Source organism: Canis lupus, chromosome 30 (assembly GCF_003254725.2).
Source record: "Canis lupus dingo isolate Sandy chromosome 30, ASM325472v2, whole genome shotgun sequence".
Taxonomy (NCBI): Eukaryota; Metazoa; Chordata; class Mammalia; order Carnivora; family Canidae; genus Canis; species Canis lupus.
Window position 1 is genome coordinate 17,332,599 of NC_064272.1, and position 24,414 is coordinate 17,357,012.

Genomic DNA, 24,414 nt, shown 5'->3' on the forward strand with positions numbered 1-24,414 from the left:
GAAAGAAAAAGTTCATTCATCTCTGTAACACCTTTGTCTGTGCCATGTGCTGTTCTAGATGCTGGAGATCCAGAATTGAGAATGCTGACAAAATCCTTACCTTTGTGAAACTTATATTCCAACCCAGGCTAGATTGCCAATGAACAAGCTAAATCAGTGGAAAAGAATCATGTTACATGGTGCTAAGTGCTACAGAGAATATGGTGGCAGGAGAGGGAATGACAAGTGTGGGGTGGGAGTAGGGATGAACGCCAGGGAAGTCCCCCCACCCAGAAGGGACCTTTGAACAAACACCTGGAGGGAGGGAGAGAGGGAGCTGTGGGCTATTTGGGGAAGGGGCTTCCAGCAGAGTGTGTAGGTGTCCAGTGTCCCCACAGGGTCTGAGGAACAGCAAGACAGCCAGGGCGGCCAACAGAGGGGAGCCAGAACGAATGGGGTGGAGTTGAAACCAGAGAGATAGCCCTGGAATGAGGTTGGCCCCGGGGAACCTTAAGAGCTGTGGTTTGTACTCAGGGCAAGCTGGGAGGATTGGCAGCAGTGCAGAGAGCTACCCTGCCTCACCAGGAAAGGATCACCCAGCACCCAGGCCGAGGGAGGCTGCGACAGGGCAGGGGGAGGCAGTGGCAGAGCAGGGAGAGGGGGCCTGATCTGTTCTTCAGGGGGGGTTGACCAAATCCTTGGTCTCCTAGGGGTCCCACGGGACGCCCTCTGCAGCTGTCTCCCAGTGAGGGGGGCCTTTGGGAGTCAGCCCCATTAGGAGAAGCTTCCCACTAAGGTTGAGCAGAGAACTTGAGTCACTAAGAGCCCACGTGGTCGTCCTTGCCCCAGGCCAGGGGAGGGGAGACTAACACCATCCTAGATTGCAAATGCTAAACTGATCTATCTGAGAGCCTGGTGCTAGGGAGAGGTTGTTGGAAGCTCTGCTTGGCTGGCCATGGGCAGCTCAAGCTCCGACCCGGACCATGAACACCCATGCAAGGGTCCAGTCACCCTGCCAGGGCCCTGACGCTGTGCTTTCCCTCCTCTGCTTCCTTCCTTAGCCCTAGGGTTGGTTCACATCCTACCCTCACCCAGGGTTCCAGCAGGGAGAAGAGAGCGGAGCTAGTCAGGGGCCTGGGCTCTCTGTTCTGAGAGCACGGAGAAGCCGCCGAGGGGTTGCAAGTAGGAGAGAGTGACGAGGTCAGGTCTGCTTCACTAAAATGACACTGTGGCTGCTGCGTGGAAAGACAGCAGAGGAGCAAGGACAGAAGCAGGGAGCTGGTTCACAAGCTACTTGGTGTGTAGGTAGAAGGGATGGCAGGCCAGGGTCTGGAGACAGCAGTGGAGCTGAGTGATATTCTGGGGGGAATCAGCCGTATCTGGGGGTGGGTAGATATAAGGAGGAAGGGAGAGGAGGGCGCCAAGACTGACTTTGAGAGCTCTGTCCCTGATGACTGCCCATTCCTGAGGAGGGGAGCCCCATATCAACTCAGGCCCAGGAAAACAAGCATGGCTCAGCATGAGATGTGCTGAGTCTGATGCCTTGAAAAGTCCTGGAGGGGATGTCGGGGGCCTTGGAGATGCAGGCAGGACTACAGTCAGAGGAGACCCTGGGGCTAGAGGTATATGTGAGGGGACCACCTGAGGTAGGGGCCATGTGAGCATGGGCACCGTCACTTTTGGAGGGAGCTAACAGGAGAGGAGGGCCTGGGTTGAGCCCTGAGGAGCAACAACATCGAATGACCAAGAAGGAGGGGGATGAGCCAGCAAAGGAGGCCAAGAACGGGACTGAGTAACAAGAAGAATACCAGGAGAGAGTGGGAACATCTGTCAGCAAATATTTATTGAGCAGATTCCCAGCAATAGTGGGGAAACAAAACAGATGCATCCCATCTTCTGGAACTTTCCATCTTTGGTGGGAAGGCAGAAATTAAAAGTCGATAATCAAGTATGTCTGCAATCACGATGTGAGACACCCATTTAAAGGAAAGAACTGGGGGTTAAGAGACTCAGTCCAGAGAGGGAGGGTCAGGGAGGGAAAGTCCGAGGTCATACTGGGAGGATGAGAGCAGGCAGGGGGTGGCCCAGGTGGAGCGCACAGCACCTGCAGAGGCCCCACAGGTGTGGCTGTGGGAAGGGAGGTGGGGCTGGAGGCAGGGACCAGGCCCTTCCGGAGCCTTCTGATAAGTCATCTGGGTCTCCTGGTTAGCTCCCAGGAAGGCACTGCAGGGTCTCATACAGGATGTGACCTGGTGGGCCAGGATCATGTCTATGGAGAAGGAAGTGTTGTGGTTCCAACTGAGCGTTCCAGGATCCTGGTTTGCCTGGCTGGGGTGGGAGAGAGGAAGAGTGGGCGTGCATTCCAGAAAGAAGGAACAACAAGTGCTATTTCTAAAAACAGGAAAAAGAGCCTGTGTTCCACAGAGAAGACTCAGGCTGGACTGTGCCCTCTAGCAGTGATCCTCTGAACAATAGGATGCAAATAGCTAATATTTATTGTCAGGCATGCTACCGAGTACTCTCTATATTTTTCTCATTTACTCTTCAAAACAACCCTAAGGAGATGCATATTTTTGTTGGCCTTATTTTTTCCAGATGAAGAAGGCCTTTCTGTTTCTCAAACAGGCCAAGGTCCTTGCCCCAGGACCTTTGCACTGCTGTGCCCACTCCCTGGAATACTCTTTCCCTGTTCTTCTTGCAGCTGGTCCTGGTGCAGGTCTCAAGTCTACTATCATCTCTCCTCAAGTTTGTCCTCAAGTTTGTCCCCGACCTTTGTGCCTAGCTCCTGCCTCATGAACATGGTCACATTCTCTCTTCTTCCAAAACACATATCCCTTCCCGGAAATTCTCTCCTTGCATTTGCTTGTTGATACACTGATGGTCTGACCCCCTAGGCAGAATTTGAGGTCCATGACAGCCAAGCCATGTAAATCTTGCTTAGTCCTAACCTGCGGGACCTGGAATACCCAGTGAAGGGGGGATGGGCAATTAAGTCTTTGTTGACATGAATGGACATAACTCGTCCAATGTCACAAAGGTAAGAAGTGGAGGACTCGAACCAGGTCTCTCTGACTCCCAGACCCCTGCTCTTAAACACAACTACACCGAGCTTCTAGGCTGGAGGGGCTGGCCCCAAGCTGTGGGAGCAGCATCGCTGGAGGTGCCACAGAGCAGGAGCAGACGGGCAGAAGGCCTGGTCTTGGGAGCTGGTGCCATTAAGTCTTACAGGGAGCGCCAGAGGCTGCCAGCCCTTCAGAAAAGCCTCCAGGACATGTGCAAGGATATGCACATAGTTCATATGCACCAGTTTAGTGAATAATTGCCCGGCAGGCATGCAGAGTTGATTTTGCACCTCTTATTTCCTGCCCTCCAGGCAGAAGAAGGCAATGGAAGGAGTCCCAGAAGCACCTGCCTTGGGTCCCAACTAGCTCCGAGGCCTTGGACAGGTCACTTCATCATTGAGGCTTGGTCTCATCTGTAGACTGAGGAGGTCGGGTTCCCACAACTCTGACATGGTTTCCATTTTCTAAATAGTCTCCTCCAGTGCTTGTCCATGAAGAAAAGACCATGTCTTCTATATTCTATTATTTGGTACAGCTCTCTGCCAGGCTCAGGTGAGGCTCTGTGAATAATTGACAAATGAAGAATGCGTGCGTGCATGCATGAGAAGAGGAGAGCATACTTTCCATCCATGAGGGCTGCCCCTCCAGGTGAAAGAGAAGATGTATCCCACACACAGCTGTTGAGTAGTAGCTGGTTATTCTGACCAGAAGGAGGCTGTAATAGTGCACAGCAGGTAACACTCCCAGAAGAGAAAGCTCAATTTCCCTGTGCGCATAATGGACAAATAGGACCCTGTGTAGAAGACAGGTTGTATAGTAGGGCTAAGTGTAAGGGGAGAGAGAGAAGTGTGATCAACATCTTAGAAATAACTAGTGGGGAGCTGTGGAAGGTTTGGCAGGGGCAGGAGAAGAAGGCCTGGCCTGGGGAGACTGTTAGTGACACTGCCCGGGACGCTAGAAGAGACCCAGGCTAGCCAGATGCCTGTCTGTGGGAGGTGGCAGGAAGCCACTGTGGGCTCTTGAGGAGATGAAGAACGAGCAGAAACCAGAGTATAGAGCTCTAGCCTAGCCACTGTGTTTGGGAAATTGAAGTGTTGGAGATAACCTTCACTTTCTGATCCGGCAATGCCAAGAACAACAGTGGAATAGCCTGGAGCCAGAGCCTGAGGGCATGGTTTGGGCCCTGGCTCTTCCACTTATTTCCTCTGTGCCCTTGGGCAAGCTACTTAATCACTCTGTGCCAGCTGCCGCATCTGTAAAATAGGAACAATGGTAATATCCACCTCATAATGCCATTTAGAAGATTACATGAGAAATATATATAGGGCTGAGAATAGGACCTGACACATAGTAAGTGCCATATTCATGTTAGCTATTGTTTCCAAAAACTTGGTTTCAACCCAGAAGGGAATCTTAGTTGAAATGCCTGTATTCATTTGAAAACCCCAACTTAGACTTGGAGAGAAGAACTAAAGAGACGTAAATGTTGTCCATCTTGCATCTTCTGTGTAGTTTGGCATTCCCTTGCTTCAAAACCAAGCATTTGCTTTTTTTTTTTTTTTTTCCCATCTGTCTCTCACTTTCCCACTAAGGGTTAATTCTGCATCGTCTTCTCTAAAAATCCTCGGGAAACAGAGGAATGCCCTCCTTTTTATTCACTCCGATCTCAGGACTGGGTTTCGGGCGACCCCCTCTGGCCCCCTCTGGCCGCCCTGCCTCAGTCAGTGACAGCCGGTCCTGCCAAAAATAAGCCGCCCTCCCTCACCCCCTGCTGGGAAGATGCTGGCGTTGGAGTTGACCCCCGACAACAGCGTGCAACCCCCAACTCTAAAGCTGGTGAGACAGTTCGCGTTGAGTGGGCGCCACCGGGACGGAAAACACGGGGATGGGCTTCCAGCCCCCGCGGCGGCCGAGCCGACTCTGGCCCTTCTGGTCCACAGAATGTGCTGAGCCCAAGCCCCCGGGGTGCCCCCCAGGGGTCGGTGGTGCCAGGGCCTCCGAGGGGCCAGGCCCAGGGCCAGGGCACGGCCAAGGGGGCCCAGAGGAAACTTGGTGGGAGGCACTGGTCTAAGAGAAAGACAGACCCTATGGAGACAGAAGGGCCCCCGCCCGTTCTTCCCGAAAGCTGCAAAACGATCGCGCGCACCCAGCTCCGCCGCAATATATTCTGAAGCAAAGGTCTTTAATATCTTGAGCTTTAGAGACTCACCCTGGGCGGGGTGGGGAGGGGGGCGGCTTTATAACAGCTGCGCTCTGGTATGAAGCTGTTCCTGTCTCACACATCGTCGGCCTCTTTGAGAAAGAAAAGGCACAAGAGGGAGGAATAAAGGGGAAATCGGATGCTGATGCAGAGAGGCTCTTTGTGACTAGAATAAATGCCCGGAAAAGAGAAGCCTGAAGTAACCAGAAGACACCATTTCCCAGAGCACTGCCCAATCTGGGTCATGTGAAACCTTTAGAAGGTATCAGTTATACTGGGTGCATTGTGCTGGCTGGACTCTATGGCAACGTTCTAGTCTTTTGTGTCCTTCAGATAATGTGCCAAATTGCCTATTTAAAATCCCAACAAAAGGATGTGTCTTCCTATGCAGAGGCCCCTGATTAAGGACTCTTCTTAAGTGAGTGAACCACTTTGCAGCAAGCTGCCATCCTAATGACTATGGGCAGGGGTGGGGGGACCCGGGGCCACGGGTCTTCAGTGTTGCTGTGAGAGACGCATTAGCAGCCCTGCCCCTCCCAACAGGCCTGGTTTGCCATCTATGGGACTGAATCCATGCTGGGCAAGTGCCATCACAGGGGGGCTGCCCCAGCTCCTCCTCACATCCTCTCCCACTGTGTCCCGACACCTCCACCAGTGTACGATGCCCCAGCATCACCACCAGCAGAGGGAGGAAACTCGGGCCTCCAAGCCCATGCAACAGCTGAATTTCATGGTTTTTCTGAAGATGTGGTTTTTATGGTTGGCTGAAATCTAGCAAACACTTCTTTGTTCACTGCATTGTCTAACAGTGATCAATACTTGAAGGTTCTTGAGTACACTGCTGTCTTCCTTGGGATGGTCCATGTAGGGTCCCTTGGATTTGGAAGAGAAAAGACCACGTTGAATATTTATCACACCCAACATAAAGGAAAGGGTGATAAGAGCTCCAGATGTAGGTTTTAGGGAATATTGCCTCTGATGGCAGTGCAGAATATTCCAGTACATGCTGTGATATGATGTGACATAATAACCTTCTGACTGATGACAAGGACTCGAGAAGAACCAATCAGGTAGCATAGAGGGGCTTTTAGGGTGGAACTCGAGGTTAATCTGCATGATCTCCAAGGTGCCTTCCAATCCTGAATTCTCTGATTCTCTAGGCACAGTGGGGATGGTAGGAAGTGGGGATGGAGTGGGTCCAGATTTTAAAACCTGGAGTGTTAATCTGGAGGGAGGACAATTGCAATGCCAAAAGGATGACAGCTGGGAAGTGGAGACTGGGTAAGTTGATGAGCATAAGAGAGGGGTGGTGAATGGGCAGTCACTTAGCCAGAGCCTATAAGAAGAAGCATGGTGGGGGAGAACTTGGGTGGCTCAGTCAGTTAAGCACCTAGCTCTTGGTTTCAGCTCAGGTCATGACTCAGGGTCATGAGATGGAACCCCACATTGGGCTCCATGCTCAGCCCAGAGTCTGCTTGAGATTCTTTTCCTCTCCCTCTGTCCCCCCTGTCCTCTTCTCTCTCTCTCTCTCTCTCATTCTCCAATAAATAAAAGCCTTCAAAAAAGGGGGGCTTGGACACTAGCAGAGTAATTATAAAATAAAATTAATGGATCCTAAGCCCTCTTGGTTATAGAGGTTGAGTGGAACTAAAGATCTGTTTGCACTAAAACATGCTCTGGCTCTTCCTTGTGGCCTGAGATCTCTGCCACTTTGAGCAATATCTCCAGGAAGCCGTTGTGAAAATGAGCATGTGGGTCCTGCGTCTAGAGACTGTGTTAATAGAGTCCTGTGTGGCAGGACTTCAGCACAGTGTTAGGCAATCCCTTTCCTTCTCAGGCCTCCAGTGTCCCCATGCTCAGGAGTTCTAGTAGCTTTTTTAGAGGTTCCATGAGATTTTCTACAAAAACAATCAGCTACCTGCAAATAAAGGCAATTCGAATGCATCCTTTCTGATCTTTTTGCCTTTTCTTTCTTTTTCCTTGCTTTATTGCACTAGCTGGGACTTCTGGTGTTGTGTGAAATAAAAGCGATGAGTGTTGATGCCCTTGTTCCATTCCTGACCTTAGGGAGAAAACATTTAGTGTTTCATCACTAAGAATGAGGTTTGCTATAGGTATTTCATAGGTATTATCTTGTTTGATAAGAATTTTTTTAAGAATGGGTGTTAAATTTTACCAAATGCCTTTTCTGCATCCACTGAGATGATCCTTTTCTTGCTTAAATTGTTAATGTGCTGCATTACATTCACTAAATGATTCAAATCATGGACTCTATGTTGGCAGTGAAACTGCTTTCACCTCTCATTAACATTTCTGAAGCTGGTTTTTAAGCTTAGTTATGATGGATCCACAGCAGCCTGACTCTTGGGCTAATTTAAGCTCACAGCTGAGACAAGGACTTTTCCAAGGACTTTACCTGATATCACATCTTTTTCTGAAATCTCTCTACTTTGACTGGTAGGAATGGAGCCCTTCCCCTGTGCAAGCACTGAGAGTTGTATAGCAAACTTCCTGTTTGTTTTTTCCCTGCCTTGTAGAATTTCACCCTGCCGATCATTCATTACTCAGCCAAAGACTCAAGGAGACCCCTCTGAAGTTCTCCAGAGCTCCATCTACACAAATACCTCCTTCTGTCTCCTGGATCCCAGCCACCTCTATCTCCCCAGGCTCTGGCTTTTGTCTCCTCACCTCAGTGAAATTGCTAGGCTCTCTTTGGGTACCACTCCCTGTGTTCTGGAAACTACTTGCCAGCAGTGACCAGGGCAATCATATCATGCAACTAGTTTGCTTCCTTTCTCCTAGGGATCAGAATGCTGTGCTGTCCATAATCCATGCTGAGATGGGCCATTGCATAGACTTTTACCCATTTCTAACCATGAGGGCAGGTCCGCAATTCCTGAAGTTATGGCTCCCCATGAACAGAGGCAGACAGTCCACCCACTGCATTTTGTTCACACTACCACCATCCCTCTTAACGCTTGTGCTAGAGCAACTTTACCTGTTTTGCACTTTTGAGTAAAAGCATTTTGCACTGGAATGTTACAGAAGAGGGCACCCGTGGTGGAATTGGAAGATCTCTGCTGCTCACATAGTGGCATCAGTTATGACCACTGTAAGCCTGAGTCCCAGCTTCTCAAAAATGAGAGTAAGGATGATTTACCCACCTGCCACTCCAACATGTTGTGAGGGATAAACCAATAACGTGGGAAATAACACTCACCCTTCTAGGGCACCAAATGTAGTCATCTGAGCGCTCCAACCTTCCTGTGTGGCAAACTTTTGCTCAGGCCTTACCTTCCTTCCACTCTTGCTGGGATTGCCCCCTTTCTGGACCACTCCTCTCTCCAACCTGTTGGCCTAGCCAAAGGTCCCTAAAATATTCAGAAGAGCCACCTGGAAATACAAGTCTTTACTGAGTTGATATCATGCTGCTATCCTAAAATGGTCACAGAGTCTTGGGTATTTGGTTGTTGAAGTTCCTTCACCTTAAAAGTACAATGTGCAATAATAGTACAAAGCTGCACACACCAGAATAACTTGAACTACAGGCTAAAAAATCATTTCTCTCCTTCAGGGCTGCCTGGAGCCACAGGAGCTCCGGGGGAGAAGGGAGACCGTGGTGAGCTGGGCTTGACTGGACATGAGGGCCCAGCAGGGCCAAAAGGAGACAAAGGAGACAAAGGGGACGTGTCCAATGACGTGCTCCTCACAGGTAAGGGGCTGGCACGTGGGCTGTCCCCAGGTGAACGGGCCCAGCGACCAGCCTGGTTTTTAGTACAAAGGCTGCTCCAGTCTTCCTTATCTGCTGTAGTGCCCACCTGCTTTGCAGCCTGGTTTGGAGTTCTGTGCCTTCAAAAAGGGGGAAACCATGAATGTTATGCCAACGTTGGCGAGACCAAATCTAAGATCTAAGCATAAGTAGTTTAGATAATTCCAGTCTAAACACCATGATTAGATTGAATTAGGATGGAGGGAGCTTCCTTTATTCCAAATAGCTATTAAGTCTAGCACAATGTAGAACAAGACAAAGAAGCCAGCAATTTAAGATACTTCAGGGGACAACTAACAGAAAGCTCAGGCATTCTCTTCCCAGTCCAGGGAGGGTCATTGAAGACCTTAGGATCTTTGTCCTAAGCCTTTTGGCATACAATTAGAGCAGACATGGTTGCCAATCTCCTTTTTCTGGTTTCCGGCAGACAGTTGGCATCTGGGAGGGTGGCAGGGTTGTAGAGACATAACAAACCACAGAAAGTCACATGGTGGAAAGAGTAGATGACAGCTGATGGTCATGGAGGAGGAAGAGGCTGAAGAGTTTTAAAAGCACAGTACTTCAGAGACCATTTATATCATAAAAACCTAACTATCCTTATGTATTCAATAAATATTTTTGAATGTCAAAGAACACCATTTATGAGTCAGAGACTTTGCTAGTAGCTGGGAATATGAATATGAAAGTGAGCGAGACAGGACATCTGTCCTGAAGAAGCTAGGACACTAGGATGCTAGAAGCTTCTGAGCAGAAGCTTGACCACTAGGTGATGAGCACTAAGGAGGGTTCTTGATGGGATGAGCACTGGGTGTTATACTATGTGTTGGCAAATTGAATTTAAATAAAATATTTTAAAAATAAATTAAAAAAAATAAAAATAAAAATAAAATAAAATTTAAAAGGTAGAGCACTCACGCCAGTCACCTATGATTCTCATAGGCAAGACAGAGAGGATGAGATTCAGTCAGAATCATGAGATTCTTCATTTGAAGAAAGAGGCTCAAATGGTTAAGCTGCCTGCCCAAGGTCAAGGGTAGGCAGGCTCCCCTGATTTCTTCTAACACACAGAGCAGTGCTTCACATACCTGGCAGCATATGAGGAGGCTTTAAAAATTATGGATGACCAGTCTCCCCACCATTTTGACCTAACTATTTTGCGTGGGGTCCCAGCATTAGAATTGTATCAGAGCTCCTTAGATGATTCTAATAAGCAGTCAGGGTTGAGATCCTTCAACATGGCCAGTGACATGAGCATGAGCTTTGTCTCGAGACATACCTGAGGTTGAGTTCCAACCCTATTCCCAGTTGTGACCTTGGTCCAAGTACCAAACTTCCCCAAGACTTGGGTCACTGAGGAGCTACTAATACTGTCTCACAGAATGGTTGGGAAGAACGATGAGGAGGAGATTTGTAAAATTCTTCGCACAGTTCCTGGCACATAGTTGGAACTCAACATCCACTATGGGTGCTTCCTCAACTTTGCATGGACAAGTGCTAGGACACAGTTATGTCAGGGAAGGGGGGCTCAGCAATCCTCCCTGGAGCTACCCATTGTCCTTTCCCCTAGGAGCAACCATCTCTGTTATGCTTGAATCAATCTCTCTCCCTGCCCCCTTCTTTCTCTGCAGGTGCCAAAGGTGACCAAGGCCCTCCTGGCCTCCCAGGACCCCCAGGCCCTCCAGGTCCCCCAGGACCTCCTGGAAGCAGACGAGCTAAAGGCCCTCGGCAGCCAAACATGTTCAATGGCCAGTGTACAGGTCACCAGCCCCTGCCCCTGCCCCAGGGAGCCCACCTCTTTGGCTAATGATCCCAAACTCTCAGGCTTCACTCAGGCTTTGCAATCAGAATTTTTTAAACAGAGGGAGGAGATTTTTGACTGAAGTGAGAGATCCCCCTTGAGACAGGCTGCTTGGGCAGTCTGCCCTGAGGGTGAGAACTTGTAGCAGGTTTAGAATTGGGCCTCCTCACCCTCCCGTCTTTTATCACCAGCCTGTTTCTCTTCCTTGCCAAATCCATCATCCCTTCCCCTGAAACAGTCTCAAAGGCTAAGCCATTCACTCTGGGAGTGTGAAGGGCTTGGCTGATGATGCTGGGGAGATGAGGGGGAGGTTCAGCTTGGTTAACTCCCCACAGTACTACAGTTCAGCCCTCACCACCGCTAAGCTTTTCATGCTAACGACGCGTGGGGCACAGCGCTAAGTGCTTAGTTCATTGGATTCTCACAGCAGTGTCATGACACAGGAATTGGTATTGCCGCCAACATACAGATCCAACACTGAAACCCCAAGGAGCTGTGTAGCTTGCCCAAGGTCACTCCGTTAGTAAGTGACGGAGCTGGGATTCACGTCTGCCTGGCTCTGAAGCTCTGCTCTTAGAGAGCTTTCCTTTCAGAGATGGAAATTCTGACTTTGAGATTAAGCCAACCAAAGGCTAGGGACACCTGATCTCTGGAAGGCCAAGAGACTTATTTGTTGGCCAGTCTGTGACAGAGGTGGCCATAGGATTGAAAGCTAATTACGATGAAGGGCCATATGAATGAAAAACACTTCTAATGTGATGCTAGAACTTCTCCCCAGAGTGGTGACCTGGGACCTACTCACCTGCTAAGGCCATGAGAGGGCACAACTTGATGCCATCACTTCAGTGGCAAACAGAGAAAGGAGGATCCTGCCTGGAGTTTCTTGCACACTCATTGTGAATCTCACTGCCTACTTCCCTAAGCTGTCTTTAGTTTTGTTTGGTGCCCTATTTTTGCAGGAAGACATTTTGGGCACACATGCTCAGCTGTCAGAGTGGGCGAATCTGTGCTTTCAAAGATGTCACCCCCCTCACCCCCCAGTCAGTGGAAACTGACTATAACTCTGCCCAGCAGTTAGTTCCATGACCCTCTGCCACCCACTCCATTAGCACCAGCTCTTTGTTCAGCTGCCCTCAGAGAATGAGCTGAGCTGCAACCTTCGCCTGGGAGAAGGGGGGAATCTGACCCGGGCCTTTACAGAGTCCTGGTTTGCCATAGGCTGTGGCAGCCAGGACACAGGTGCTTGGAGGAGAAGTACCCGTCCCTGCCTCACCTGCGTAAGAGGCTGGTCAGCAGGGGCTGGGCCTCCGTATTGTGAAAACTGCTTTGAATGAGAGGCTGTAATCTTCTGCTCTGCCTCCTAGAAATAAGTCCTCAGTTGCCACGCATCTTGCACCTGAACTTGCCTTCTCTCCTCCTCCAGTCCCATTTCTTTAGGCCCCTTCCCTCCCCCACAGCTCTAGAAGCAGGTTGGTACAAGATGAATTAATGAGAGCCTTTTCTTCAGACTAAGAATAGGGGAGTCTCTCTGTCCCCTTCCTGTGCAACCACGTTCCTTAACAGAAACTCCAGATGAAACTCAGAGGCAGCAGGATTGCATGTGGGGGAGTCATAACAGAACCCCAAGACTGCCCTCATCAGGGGACAGGAGGACTTGAGGGAGACACAGGCTCATCCCGCTAGAAAGAAGCTTAGAGTACATGGGGTCCTGCCCTTTATTTCACTAGTAAAGAAACCTTTCTAGATTATTCTGAGAGCTTGGGACAACAGAGGTGCCCCTTTCTATCTAGCAACTACAGGTGATTTGAATCTCTCAGAATTGGTCTAGGTGAGTGGGCTGAACTTCTCCAAAAAGCTTGATTTGCGTCTGCTCCCCTGAAGCCCCAGACCAGGTCCTTCTCCCCAGCCAGTCCACTCCCTCTGTCTTCACACTGGCCATGTTCCTCCCTTCTGTCCTGCTTCGGCTAACCTTAGACACCTCTTCACTAAAGGTGTGAATGAAGCACATCTGTTAAAGGGATCAATTATAACCCAGGTAGGATGACTTCTAGCTCGGGTATAGCTTCCAGCCAACTATGAATCAGGTGCCTGTCGAGGACCTCTGTCCCATAGACCTTCAAGCAGACACAGGTGGGAGATGGTGGAGGAGAGCTCCAACATCTCTGGGCTCCTTCTTCCTCTGTGGTTCCTCCCTTTGGCAGTCCAGGAAGACGAGATAAAGGTGACTACCCTATCCAGAGGCCCCATCAGCTTCCCTGAAAGTGAGAATCCTTCCAGGAAAATGGAATCCGTGATGGTGATACCACCTAGCCAGATGGGCCAAGAAAGTGTCAGAAAGGCTCTCCTCTCCCTCCAACCCCAGAATGCTGAGGGCTTGAACAGGCCACTTTTCCCCTTTCATTGACATCCTCTTGGGATTGTATTATCTTAGCAGCTGTGATTATGGAAAGCTTGTGGGGAACTCACCAAGTGGAGGGTGGGGGCCAGGTGGGGGAATTAGAAGTGTATGACTTGTTGCTTAAAAAAGCAAGCCACCAAAGAACTTGGTGGGCCTATTGTAGGGGCTGCTTATAGGACTAGAGTCTGAAATGAAGTGAGGGGAAGCACCAGTTATAACATTACACAAATCTCACTATGCCACTGCACTTGCTCTGATCCTTGTCATCGTTGTTTTAGGTGAGACATGTGTGATACCAAATGATGACACCTTGGTTGGAAAAGCTGATGAGAAAGTCGGGGAACACCATTCTCCACCAGCAGGTTCAGAAGCAAAGCATCTTGTTTTGAAATTCAGATATTGGATGCCTTAAAGTCATAACTGGAGGATGACTAATTTTCCTTTCTCTTCTTTTGGTAGAATCCATGATCGCTTCCATCGGAAGTCCGACACAAGTATTGAAAGTTACAGAGACATTTGGGACTTGGATAAGAGAGTCTGCGAACAACAGTGATGAACGGATCTGGGTGACTGAACACTTCTCAGGTACCTTCACTTGGCAATGACTCGTGTCTGTGTTGTAGTTTGCTCTTCATCTGTTGCCTGCCTTCAGGCTTATTCTATTTCTGTGTGTCTGAAATCCCTACCGACTGGTGTCACAGAACTGCTCGTTATTTTCAAAAGCACAAAGGAAGGAATGGGCAGACCACTTTTCTCAGTTGAGCACACTGATGACAAGCCTCACAGCTCAAATCACCGGGGCATGACCAGGGTGCTCCAGTGTAGCTTATCCAGTTTTAGGCAAAGTATCTAAAAGGGAACAAATAGCATTATGACTACAGCCTTATAAAGCCCAAAACCACAATGTGGAAGAAATGTCAGAAACAAATTCTCGTGCACCGTCCATCTTTCTGTAAGGAGAGTACTTTTGGCCATCTTTCCTAGATGCCTGTTGGACAGAGAGTCCAGGGGACAAGGTGAAGTGCCATCGTGCAGCATGCTGCATCTGAGCATGGCCCTGGTTATGCTATCCTGGAGGCATGGTCAGGGATTGCCAGTGGTGGTAGCAGTAGCCTCGTTCCTAAAGGGGTCTGACTACACTCACTGGGCAGAGCAGTTGCCGAGACACTGCTTCATTTCCTCAGGGCTCAGTGATCAGCTGGTAGTGACTGCCCGGATTCCAATGGAGAGGGACTCGGTGGCTCAGAAAGAAAGAGGAACACTGAATTAGCAGTGGCAGGAGAAGGTGGAGGTGACTGCCCAAGTGCCAACTATTTGCTGTTCCCAGTACAGCCTATATCAGTCTGATAGAAGATTTCATAAACAATCTAGAGAGTTCTGGGAAGGAGTGATACAGTTGGCCTGGGAGGAGCAAAGCCAACTCTGTGGCTTCTATCTTTGAAGGACAGTTCAGGAATCCAGAGAAGAGAATTGGACTTTGGGTCTGGGGGTCTGAGACTCCAACCTGGACACGGACCCTTGCAAGACACCTCACTCTTGACTTCCATTCCTGTAACTCCCTCCCCTGACTCACTCCCATGCCTTTCCCTGGCTTTTCCCCTGCAGGCATCAGGGTGAAGGAATTCAAAGACCAACCCTCACTGCTGAATGGCAGTTACACACTCGTGCACCTCCCCTATTACTTCCATGGCTGCGGGCATGCCGTTCACAACAACTCGCTCTACTACCACAAAGGAGGCTCCAACACCATAGTGAGGTGAGTCATCCGGGCCACAGCCGCCCTCCCCACGCATCGCAGACCGCACCTGTGTGGTGCTTTAGTTATCTGAGAGCTACTTAGGGGGTGGGACGGTGGTTCCCTCAACTTTCTGTCCCCAGAACCTGGCACACAGGGCCAGTCAGGGTTTGCTGACTGAGTGAACCACAGGACACAATGAGTGAGCCCCAGGACCCAGCCCTGGCCTGGGGTCTGCCGTATTGCTGGTGGGGATACCAAGAGTGAGGACAGAGCCAGAGAGTAGACCTAGAGAGATCAGGATAAGCCTTCTTATCCTTTGAGAAAAGAGGCAGGAAGAACCGAGGGCTCCCTTGTCAGGAAGGTGTCACACACCGAAGTCAGTTTTATCCTGAAAACCCTTGGGTGTGAAGAATGTCCCATCACGGCTCCAATCATTGAAGACCAAAGACTGAAGACGGTGTGAAGTCAGGGGTCTTTGTGTTCTGACTGACCTGTTGTCCTGACGGGACCCTCACCAGGCTACCTCTCCTCCTCTTTGCTCTCCCAAGGGAGGTGGTCCCCTGAGTAGACCGAGCAGTGTCTTCCTGGCTCCCCAAAAGAAGTGCTAAAATTTTGTCTTTGTGGCTCAAGAGGAAATCAAGCTCTAGGCTTTAGAGGCAGAAGCAGGTCATCTTGGGCAAGTCAAGAAAGCAGGGAACTCAGTCAGGGTCCAGCTTCCCCTACTCACTGTGTGCCTTTGGAGGAGACCCCACCTCCTGCGGGCTGCAGGTCCTCATCAGACTGAGAGGAGGGCCCAGAGCCTCTGCAGCCTTCCAGCAGTACCCCTATCTGAAATGACGCCAGTGTTATGAAAGCCACAGTCCCAGTCATTCAAAACAAGAGATAAGGACCCAAGGGAAAACTAGGCCTGTCATCTCTCTCCCTCACCACCTTCCTCCCCTGGAAGAGGCCCAGCTGGACCTGACTTTGCTGGCGTTAGAGTGTGGGTCAGGCTGGGGACAGGACACACATCAGCTGTGGCTGGAAGCATCCCCGCCTTGGCCTCTCATCCCCTCTACCAGAGCCCCCATCGTTTCAACATCTCCCTGGCTACATCATTTGGATGAGTCTTGTGCTACAGAAAACAGCAACCAGCCCACCTCCTGCTCAGAAGTCAGCACTTCCCGGCATGCTCCTCCCTGTGACTCCTCCTCATTAAATCCTGCAGTTCCCTACTGGCCCTGGGATGGTTTTACGTAGGGATGAGGGCCATAAGGGAGTTCTGGGGTGAATGAGCCCTGGAAAGAGGATTGGCCACTCCAAGAAAAAGTGTCTTTTTTTTTTTTTAAGATTTTATTTATTTATTCATGAGAGACATAGTCTTTTAATGAAGCTTAGCATGTGATGCACTGCTTAGGCCTGTCCTGCAGCCCTGCCTTCTACCAGGCCTCAGGCAGGGGGTCGGGGATGGAGGGTCATGGGGGTGGGGGGCAGGTTGGAATCAGACCCTGTTTCTCCTGCAAGGGATAAGCCCTTTGGAATGCAGCCGCTAGGCACCAGGACCAGAGCAACGGTAGGATGGACCAGATGGCAGTCCTGACGTCAGAGGACGGAGAAGCCTCTGAGCTGAGCTGGGCAGGCAGCGCTTACAAGCCCTCACTTTCTTCTGGCTTCTTTTCGCACTTACTTAATTGGCTTCCAGTTGGTTAGCCACAGTCATGCTTTCCTCGGCTCTTCTGCTGCTCAATGGCTCCCTCTTGTGCCTTTCTTTTATTTTAGCCTGATGTTTCTGAATTTTCATTCCTGGAGCTAGGTAACTTTTGAATCATAATCAACTTTTTGACAGAGTCTGGATTTAGAGTCTGCAAATCAGGCCACCTGCAGGAGCGGAGGGCCATGGGAGTCCACGCTGTAGCTCAATACATCCTGTCACTCTCCTGACAAGAAAGTGGACTTCATGGCCATGACTTTGCCACATCTGTTCTCAGCGGGCACTTTTCTTCTTCATTGAGACTGCTGTGACACTTTTGTCTTAAAAACTCCAGCATGGGGGTATCTGGGAGGCTCAGTGGTTAGGCGTCTGCCTTTGGCTCAGGGTGTGATCCCGGGGTCCTGGGATTGAGTCCCACATCAGGCACCCCACAGGAAGCCTGTTGCTCCCTCTGCCTAGGTCTCTGCCTCTTTCTGTCTCTGCCTCTCATGAATAAATAAATAAAATCTTAAAAAACAAAACAAAACAAAAACCTCCAGCATAGGTTAGAAGGAGAACTCCCAAACTTGCAGTTAGAAAACTTAAATTCAAACTCTGGCTACTCACTTATATTCTCAGGCCAGTCACTTCTCCTTTCTCATTTGTGAAATGAAAAGGCTGGACTAGATCATTTTTAAGGCCCCTTGCAGGTCTAAGAATCTTAGGGCATTTCAGGAGGTTAGCAAACACCTGAAGAGTCATGAGGGTAAGGAATTTTCCTGGGGCTACATGGCTCACAGGTGCACACTGAGATGTAGTCACCATCCTTTATATCCTTTTTTTTTTTTTTTAAGTTTTTATTTATTTATGATAGTCACACAGAGAGAGAGAGAGAGAGAGGCAGAGACATAGGCAGAGGGAGAAGCAGGCTCCATGCATCAGGAGCCCGACGTGGGATTCGATCCCGGGTCTCCAGGATCGCGCCCTGGGCCAAAGGCAGGCACCAAACCACTGCGCCACCCAGGGATCCCTATCCTTTACATCCTTGATGTACAGAGCATAGGGTAGACCAGTGGAAAGAGCGTGGCCTAGAATGTAGAAATGCAGAGTCCCAGGGTGCTTAGTGGCTCAGTCAGTTAAGCATCTGCCTTTGGCTCAGGTCATGATCCCAGAGTCCTTGGATCGAGCCCCATATTGGGCTCCTGGCAAAGCAGGGAGCTTTTCCTTCTCCCTCTGCCTGCTGCTCCCCCTGCTTATGCTGTCTCTCTGTCAAATAACCTTAAAAAAAAAAAAAAAACTGCATAATCCTAGGCCCCACTCAGTTTACTAGATAGCCACAAACAAACCAAACTACCATTGTCCACGAAAATGCTGACTCATATCTACCTTTTTACGCATTTCAGATTTGAATTTGGCAAAGAAACATCCCAAACTCTGAAGCTTGAAAACGCCCTGTATTTTGATCGAAAATACCTCTTTGCCAATTCCAAGACTTACTTCAATTTAGCTGTGGATGAGAAGGGCCTTTGGATTATCTATGCTTCAAGTGTGGATGGCTCGAGCATTCTGGTCGCCCAGCTGGATGAGAGGACATTCTCTGTGATGCAACATATCAATACCACGTACCCCAAAACCAAGGCCGGCAACGCCTTCATTGCCCGAGGGATCCTTTATGTCACAGACACCAAGGATATGAGGATAACATTTGCTTTTGATTTGTTAGGAGGGAAACAGATCAATGCTAACTTTGATTTAAGAACTTCCCAGTCTGTTCTTGCCATGTTATCATACAATATGAGAGACCAGTATTTATATTCGTGGGAAGATGGCCACTTAATGCTTTATCCTGTGCAGTTTTTGTCATCGGCATTAAACCAGTGATAAGATTCATTCTGTTCACCCTCAGTAACTTTCAGATGTTCTCTGGCACCATTTATACCCCAACATAAATCTTGTCTTTAGGGTAACCAGGTATTTAGCTGTCGTAGTCTCAGGAGGTGAGTGTTGATATGGTCAGGGAATCCCCCTGCAGTTCAGATTCCTTAGGGGAACATAGCAAAGACTTGCAGTCAAAATAGCTGAGATTTGGTGATTTCTCCACAGACTGGCTGGGTGAGTTATACCCCTTCCTCTTTAGGGCCTTATTTTTCCTGACTGATAATAGGAAAGGGCTGGTGAGAACTGATTAGCAAGATTTCCTCTACCTGTAGGAAACTCTGTTGCTGCTCTCACAACTGTTATATATTTGATTTTGTTTGGGGTATTTAGCCACATGCTGAGCAAATTTACGTCGGAGCTGATAAGCCCGATTGCTTGAGCGGTGAAAGCCTTAGTACTGACTTGTATTCAGTGTCTTGGGCGGCCGCACGGACCCTTTCAGGCTACGGAGGGACCTTATTACCGTAACTTATTACCTTCCTCTGCCTCTGCACCTGCCACCACAGCACCAGAATGAAAATTACCCTCGGCTCCTGATTGCGGCTCAAGATAAGCAAAAGCCAGACACAGCTACGTGCTCGGGTTTGCTAATGAACCGGGAACAGGCCCTTCAGGCTCCTGTCCATCTCGGGTAGTGCTGGTTTGCAGCTGGGGGTAAACGTTGACTCCTCAGGCCCCCCTAGCTGCTTCTTGCTCTGCGACGCCTCTGCTCTCAGAGCACAGAATATTGTGTAAGGAGCATTCGTCTGGCTAGAACCATGGGAAGCACTTTGTGGTTTTCGGGGAGAGGTACCGTATGTGGTTATTATCTAGAACAGGGACGGGCAAACTATGGCCCTTCGGCCAAACTTGCCCACTGCCAGTTTTTGTCAGTTGCGTTAGAATAGTTACAAGCATTTGCTTGCGTAGCCCAGCTTGTAACCGCTTTTGCTCTGCGATGGCAGAACCGAGTCGCTGCAAAGAATCTGAGCAGGGGCCTGCAAAGCCTGAAACGTTCACCCGCTGGCCCTTTACAGCAAACGTTTGCCGACCCCTGGTCTAGGATGTAAAGTGAGCCTGACTGTTGGAAGGGCTTCTTCACCGCGGGCTCTTTGTTATGTTTTGTTTTATTCCACCCTAAGAAGGCATAATTTATATGGTTTGAGTGTTTGGTCGAGGGGAAGGGTGAGAACAGTATAAAATTAAGGGGACCTCCCCGAAAGCAGTTAGTAAACTGCTCTTTCCCTAATAGTCTTTGGATTTTTTTTTTAGGTTTCATTTATTTATTCATGAGAGACACAGGGAGAGAGAGAGAGACACAGGCAGAGGGAGCAGCAGGCTACATGCAGGGAGCTCGACGTGGGGACTTGATCCGGGTCTCCAGGATCACGCCCTGGGCCAAAGGCAGGCACTAAACCGCTGAGCCACCCAGGGATCCCACTGATAAAGTTTTAAAGAATATGATCTGGTCTCCTTGGACGCCAGGAGACCAATCCAGCTTAACTTGCACCTGAATACCCTATGTTTCTGCCAAATCAGTTCTTCAAACATTATGCAGCCTGGGGTCCAGGCAGGGCTGCTAAGAAGAGAGAGGAATCTGGAGAGTTACTGGGTCCTACAGCCAGGAAGGGGGCCTAGGGAAAATCTTACGCAAAGATTTTTCATCAATTTGCCTTTATTGAATTCCTGTGTGTGGAGGAGGAGAGCTACATGCTCCAGGTTCCCCCCTCTCCCCCCATAAGTTTCAATTCATACTCAGTCCTGAGTTGGTGGCTTTATACCTTATTAAAAGAAGCATTTTAAAACTTAGAGGCTTTACAGATTTGAATATTTAAATCCTCCTAACTCCTGAAAACACTTAGGCAGCTACTGGGGACTTGTTGTTGTTGTATTCTCAAAATAGCAGATATTTGAAATTTGTTCTCCACTTTATCACATTGGTTGTGTCATGTCAGCATAGCTTCTTAAAAAACTCTTCGAATTCATGTTTTGTAACAAAGTAAAATAGTTTCATGTTTAAGATCAATGCATCTGATGAATACTAGTCTTCTTTTAAAGTATTTAAATATATGTGTTGCTGTTTCTGCACACAGGGGACCTGGATATGAATACAGTTTCATAGTAACAGTGGTATTAGTAATAATATAGTATACAATACTAATTGTATATATGGTAGAAACCAAAACAGGTTATTGAATTAGCACATATTCCTTTTAGAAAAAAATTTTTAGAAGCCTCAGTCTTGATATCTGAGCTATCCTGGCTCCTTTGACTGTGGGTATGGAATCCTATACTTCTAGAAAAACTCATACTGGGATTTTTTTTTCCCATGGCAGAGGGACAATGGAGTCTGACCAAGGTATAATGGGTAATGCTATAATATGGTTGAAAGTTTGTCTTTACGTGTACAAAAAATTAAGATTTTACTCATTCTTGCCCGCAAACCCTACTTAAAAAAAAAGTTTGGGCTCACTGCTAAAATAGATCATACAGGCCTAATGTTTTAAAGCCAAGATATCATTTTAGAAGTTTACACTGTCACTTACAATCAAAGTTGCTTTAAAGCACTTTCCAAATATCTGCACTTCTGATGTCAGAATCAAAGCAGATAATACTCTAATGCTTCTTTAATCTAATGTAGATAGCTCTCCTCTGGAAAGTAAATAACACCATCCTCCCAACCTCAAATGTAGGCTGGACCCTGTTTCAAAGCGTTTTCTCTCAAACTGATAATGTGTCCTATTGAAGCCATGCAGGCGGTGATGGGCTCAGCGTATCACTAAGCACAGATGTTATGAGAGAGAAATAGCCCTGGGGTGGAAGTTTTAAAATGAAATGTTCTGGTCTTAGGCCCTTTCACAGTCTAATTACCTTCAAGGTTGCAAAGTGAAGGTTCAAATAAGATATTATGATCCTTGAAGGAGCCACAAGTCCTTCCAAGTTCATTACTACACAGGTGGGCTGTGACTATTTGATGTCAAACCATCTGAAGAAGCGTGTAGATAGGGCTTTTCAGTTTTCACCCCACTGCTGTGACCTAGTATAGCAAGCTATTAAAAGCGATAATTTCCAGTCTGTAACCACAGGTCTGAACCATTCTGAACAATGAATGAATCCTGAGGAATGGCTCTTTTCTGGTTGTCATTACTTCACGTTAGCCAGTACAATAATCACTGCTAAATACAATCACATGTTGAAACAAGTGTATTCTTATTTCTTGTTAATTTACATGTAACATTTAAAAGAAAAAATAACAACCCAAAACAGTACTATGGAAGAATTATATTGGTTGCTCCTCTGTTAAAACTCTTGCAATTTGCTAACTCCGGAAAACTCAAAAGTCATTGATGTGGACTGTGTTCTCTATAGGAAAACATGAAAACTATATAAAGCTAGTAACTAGAACCAGAAGCAGATAAATGCAATGAAGATCTGCTAATTTATTGGCATAGGCAAAGCAACTTGAACATAACATTTTGGCCTAAACATTAAAAAGGACAGGTTTAAAAAGAAAAAACAATAAAACCTGACTTTGTGTGAATTTGGGCAAGTATCTTCATCCCTCAGTGCCTGTTTCATCTGTATAATGTATAATAGTATTCTTACTTCCTCGCATTTTTCTATGAGAAATGAAAAGTGCTATGAAAATTATACAATTCTTGAGAAATTATTGTTACATTTATAGTTCATCCCTAGGGAGAATCAGAGTGATCCCATTATTCTCACAGCCTGATTCAGGGGCCACAGAAATGGATCAGGGCCACGCCACACGGTTTCTGTCCATTGGCCTGTTCGATTAGGTAGTTAACACTTCATACCAGCATAAGCAAAAAGAGTTCTTAGTTCTACAACAAATTTACAATAAAACTGGGCCAAATAATGAAAAATACTATTTGAGAACCTGTTGCCCTGACCTGCTTCTTTCTAACCTCCTCTAAAGGGTCTGTGCTGTTGGGTAGCCCACGCATGAACTGATGATGACTTTTGTAAACAAAAAATTACAAAGCAAAAAGAAAAAAAAATCCCATTAAAAAATAGTAGTATCGCTCCTTTATCATTAAGTTAGTTACCATAGAGTGTAGTATTGGTTTCAGGGGTAGAATTTAGTGATTCATCACTTAGATACAATACCTAGTGCTCATTACATCACAAGCCCTCCTTAATGCCATCACCCAGTTACCCCATCTTCCTACCCACCTCCCCTCCAGCAACCCTCAGTTTGTTTCCTAGAGTTAAGAGTCTCTTACAATTTGCCTCCCTCTCTGTTTTTTATCTTAATTTTCCTTCCCTTCTCCAATGTTCATCTGTTTTGTTTCTTACATTCCACATATGGGTGAAATTATGTGATATTTGTCTTTCTCTGACTTATTTCACTTAGCATAATAACCTCTAGTTCCATCCACATTGCTACAAATGGCCAGATTTCATTCTATTCGATGGGTGGGATATTTCATTATATGTATATATCACATACATTTTTTAAGATTTTATTTATTTATTTATTCATGAGAGACACACAGCGAGAGGCAGAGACATAGGCAGAGGGAGAAGCAGGCTCCATGCAGGGAGCCCAGTGTGGGACTGATGTGGGACTCAATCCCAGGACCCTGGGATCATGCCCTGAGCCAAAGGCAGACACTCAACCACTAGGCCATCCAGGCATCCCTATATCACATCTTCTTTATCCATTCATCAGTTGATGGACATTTGGGTTTTTTTCATAATTTGGCTATTATTGACAGTGCTGCTATAAATATTGAGGTGCTTGTGTCCCTTCAAGTCAGTGTTTTTGTATCTTTTGGATAAATACCTGGTAATGAAATTGCTGGGTTGTAGGGTAGCTCTATTTTTAACTTTTTTTTTTTTTTTCAACTTTTTGAGGAACCTCCATCCTGGTTTCCAGAGTGGCTGCATCAGTGTGCATTCCAACCAACAGTGTAAGAGGGTTCTCCTTTACAGTGCCTCACCAACATGTGTTGTTTCCTAAGTTGTCAATTTTAACCATTCTGACCAGTGTGATTATCTCATTGTGGTTTTGGTTTGCATTTCCCTGATGATGGGTGATGTTGAACATTTTTTCATGTCTCTGTTGGCCATGTGTATGTCTTCTTTGGAGAAATGTCTGTTCATATGTTCTACCCATTTCTTAACTGGATTATTGTTGGGCTGTTGATTTTGATGAATTCTTTATAGATTCTGTATACTAGCCCTTTATCCAATATGTCCTTTGCAAATATCTTTTCTCATTCCATAGGTTGCCTTTTCATTTTGTTGATTGTTTCCTTTGCTGTGAAGAAGCTTTTTTTTTTTCTTTTTTTGATCTCAATGAAGTCCCAGTAGTTCATTTTTGCTTTTGTTTCCCTTGCCTTTAAAGAAATATCTAGTAAAAGTTGTTGTGGTTGAGGTCAGAGAGGTTGCTGCCCTGTTCTCCCTTAGGATTTTGATGGATTCCTATGTTACATTTAGGTCTTTCATCCATTTTGAGTTTCATTTTGTGTATTATAAGGAAATGGTCCAGTTTCATTCTTCTGCATGTCCCTGTCCAGTTTTTCCAGCACCATTTGTTGAAGAGACTGTCTCTTTTCCAATGGATATTGTTTCCTGCTTTGTTGAAGATTAATTGACCATATTATTGTGGATTTATTTCTGAGATCCTTATTCTGTTCCTATTCCATCAATCTACCTGTCTTTGTGTCGGTATTACTCTGCCTCAATGATTACAGTTTTGTAATACATCTTGAAGTCTGGGATTGTGATGCCTCCTGTTTTGTTCTTTTTCAAGATTACTTTGGCTATTTGGGGTCTTTTCTGGTTCCATACAAATTTTAGGATTGTTTGTTCTAGTTCTGTGAAAAACGGGGGCATTATTTTAAATGAGATTGCA

General features: G+C 47.3%; 1 protein-coding gene across 1 annotated transcript in view; it reads left to right on the top strand.

Moving 5' to 3' along the window:
• GLDN (gliomedin) overlaps positions 1–22,430 on the top strand; it is a 63,441-nt gene extending 41,011 nt beyond the window's left edge. Inside the window, exons 5-10 of the mRNA XM_025472792.3 lie at positions 8,816–8,953; positions 10,639–10,767; positions 13,485–13,568; positions 13,666–13,791; positions 14,812–14,962; positions 18,017–22,430. Of these exons, the coding sequence (XP_025328577.3) occupies positions 8,816–8,953; positions 10,639–10,767; positions 13,485–13,568; positions 13,666–13,791; positions 14,812–14,962; positions 18,017–18,494 (1,106 nt within the window). The 3' untranslated portion in view covers positions 18,495–22,430. The remainder of the gene's footprint in view (positions 1–8,815; positions 8,954–10,638; positions 10,768–13,484; positions 13,569–13,665; positions 13,792–14,811; positions 14,963–18,016) is intronic.
• Positions 22,431–24,414: the final 1,984 nt, after the last annotated feature.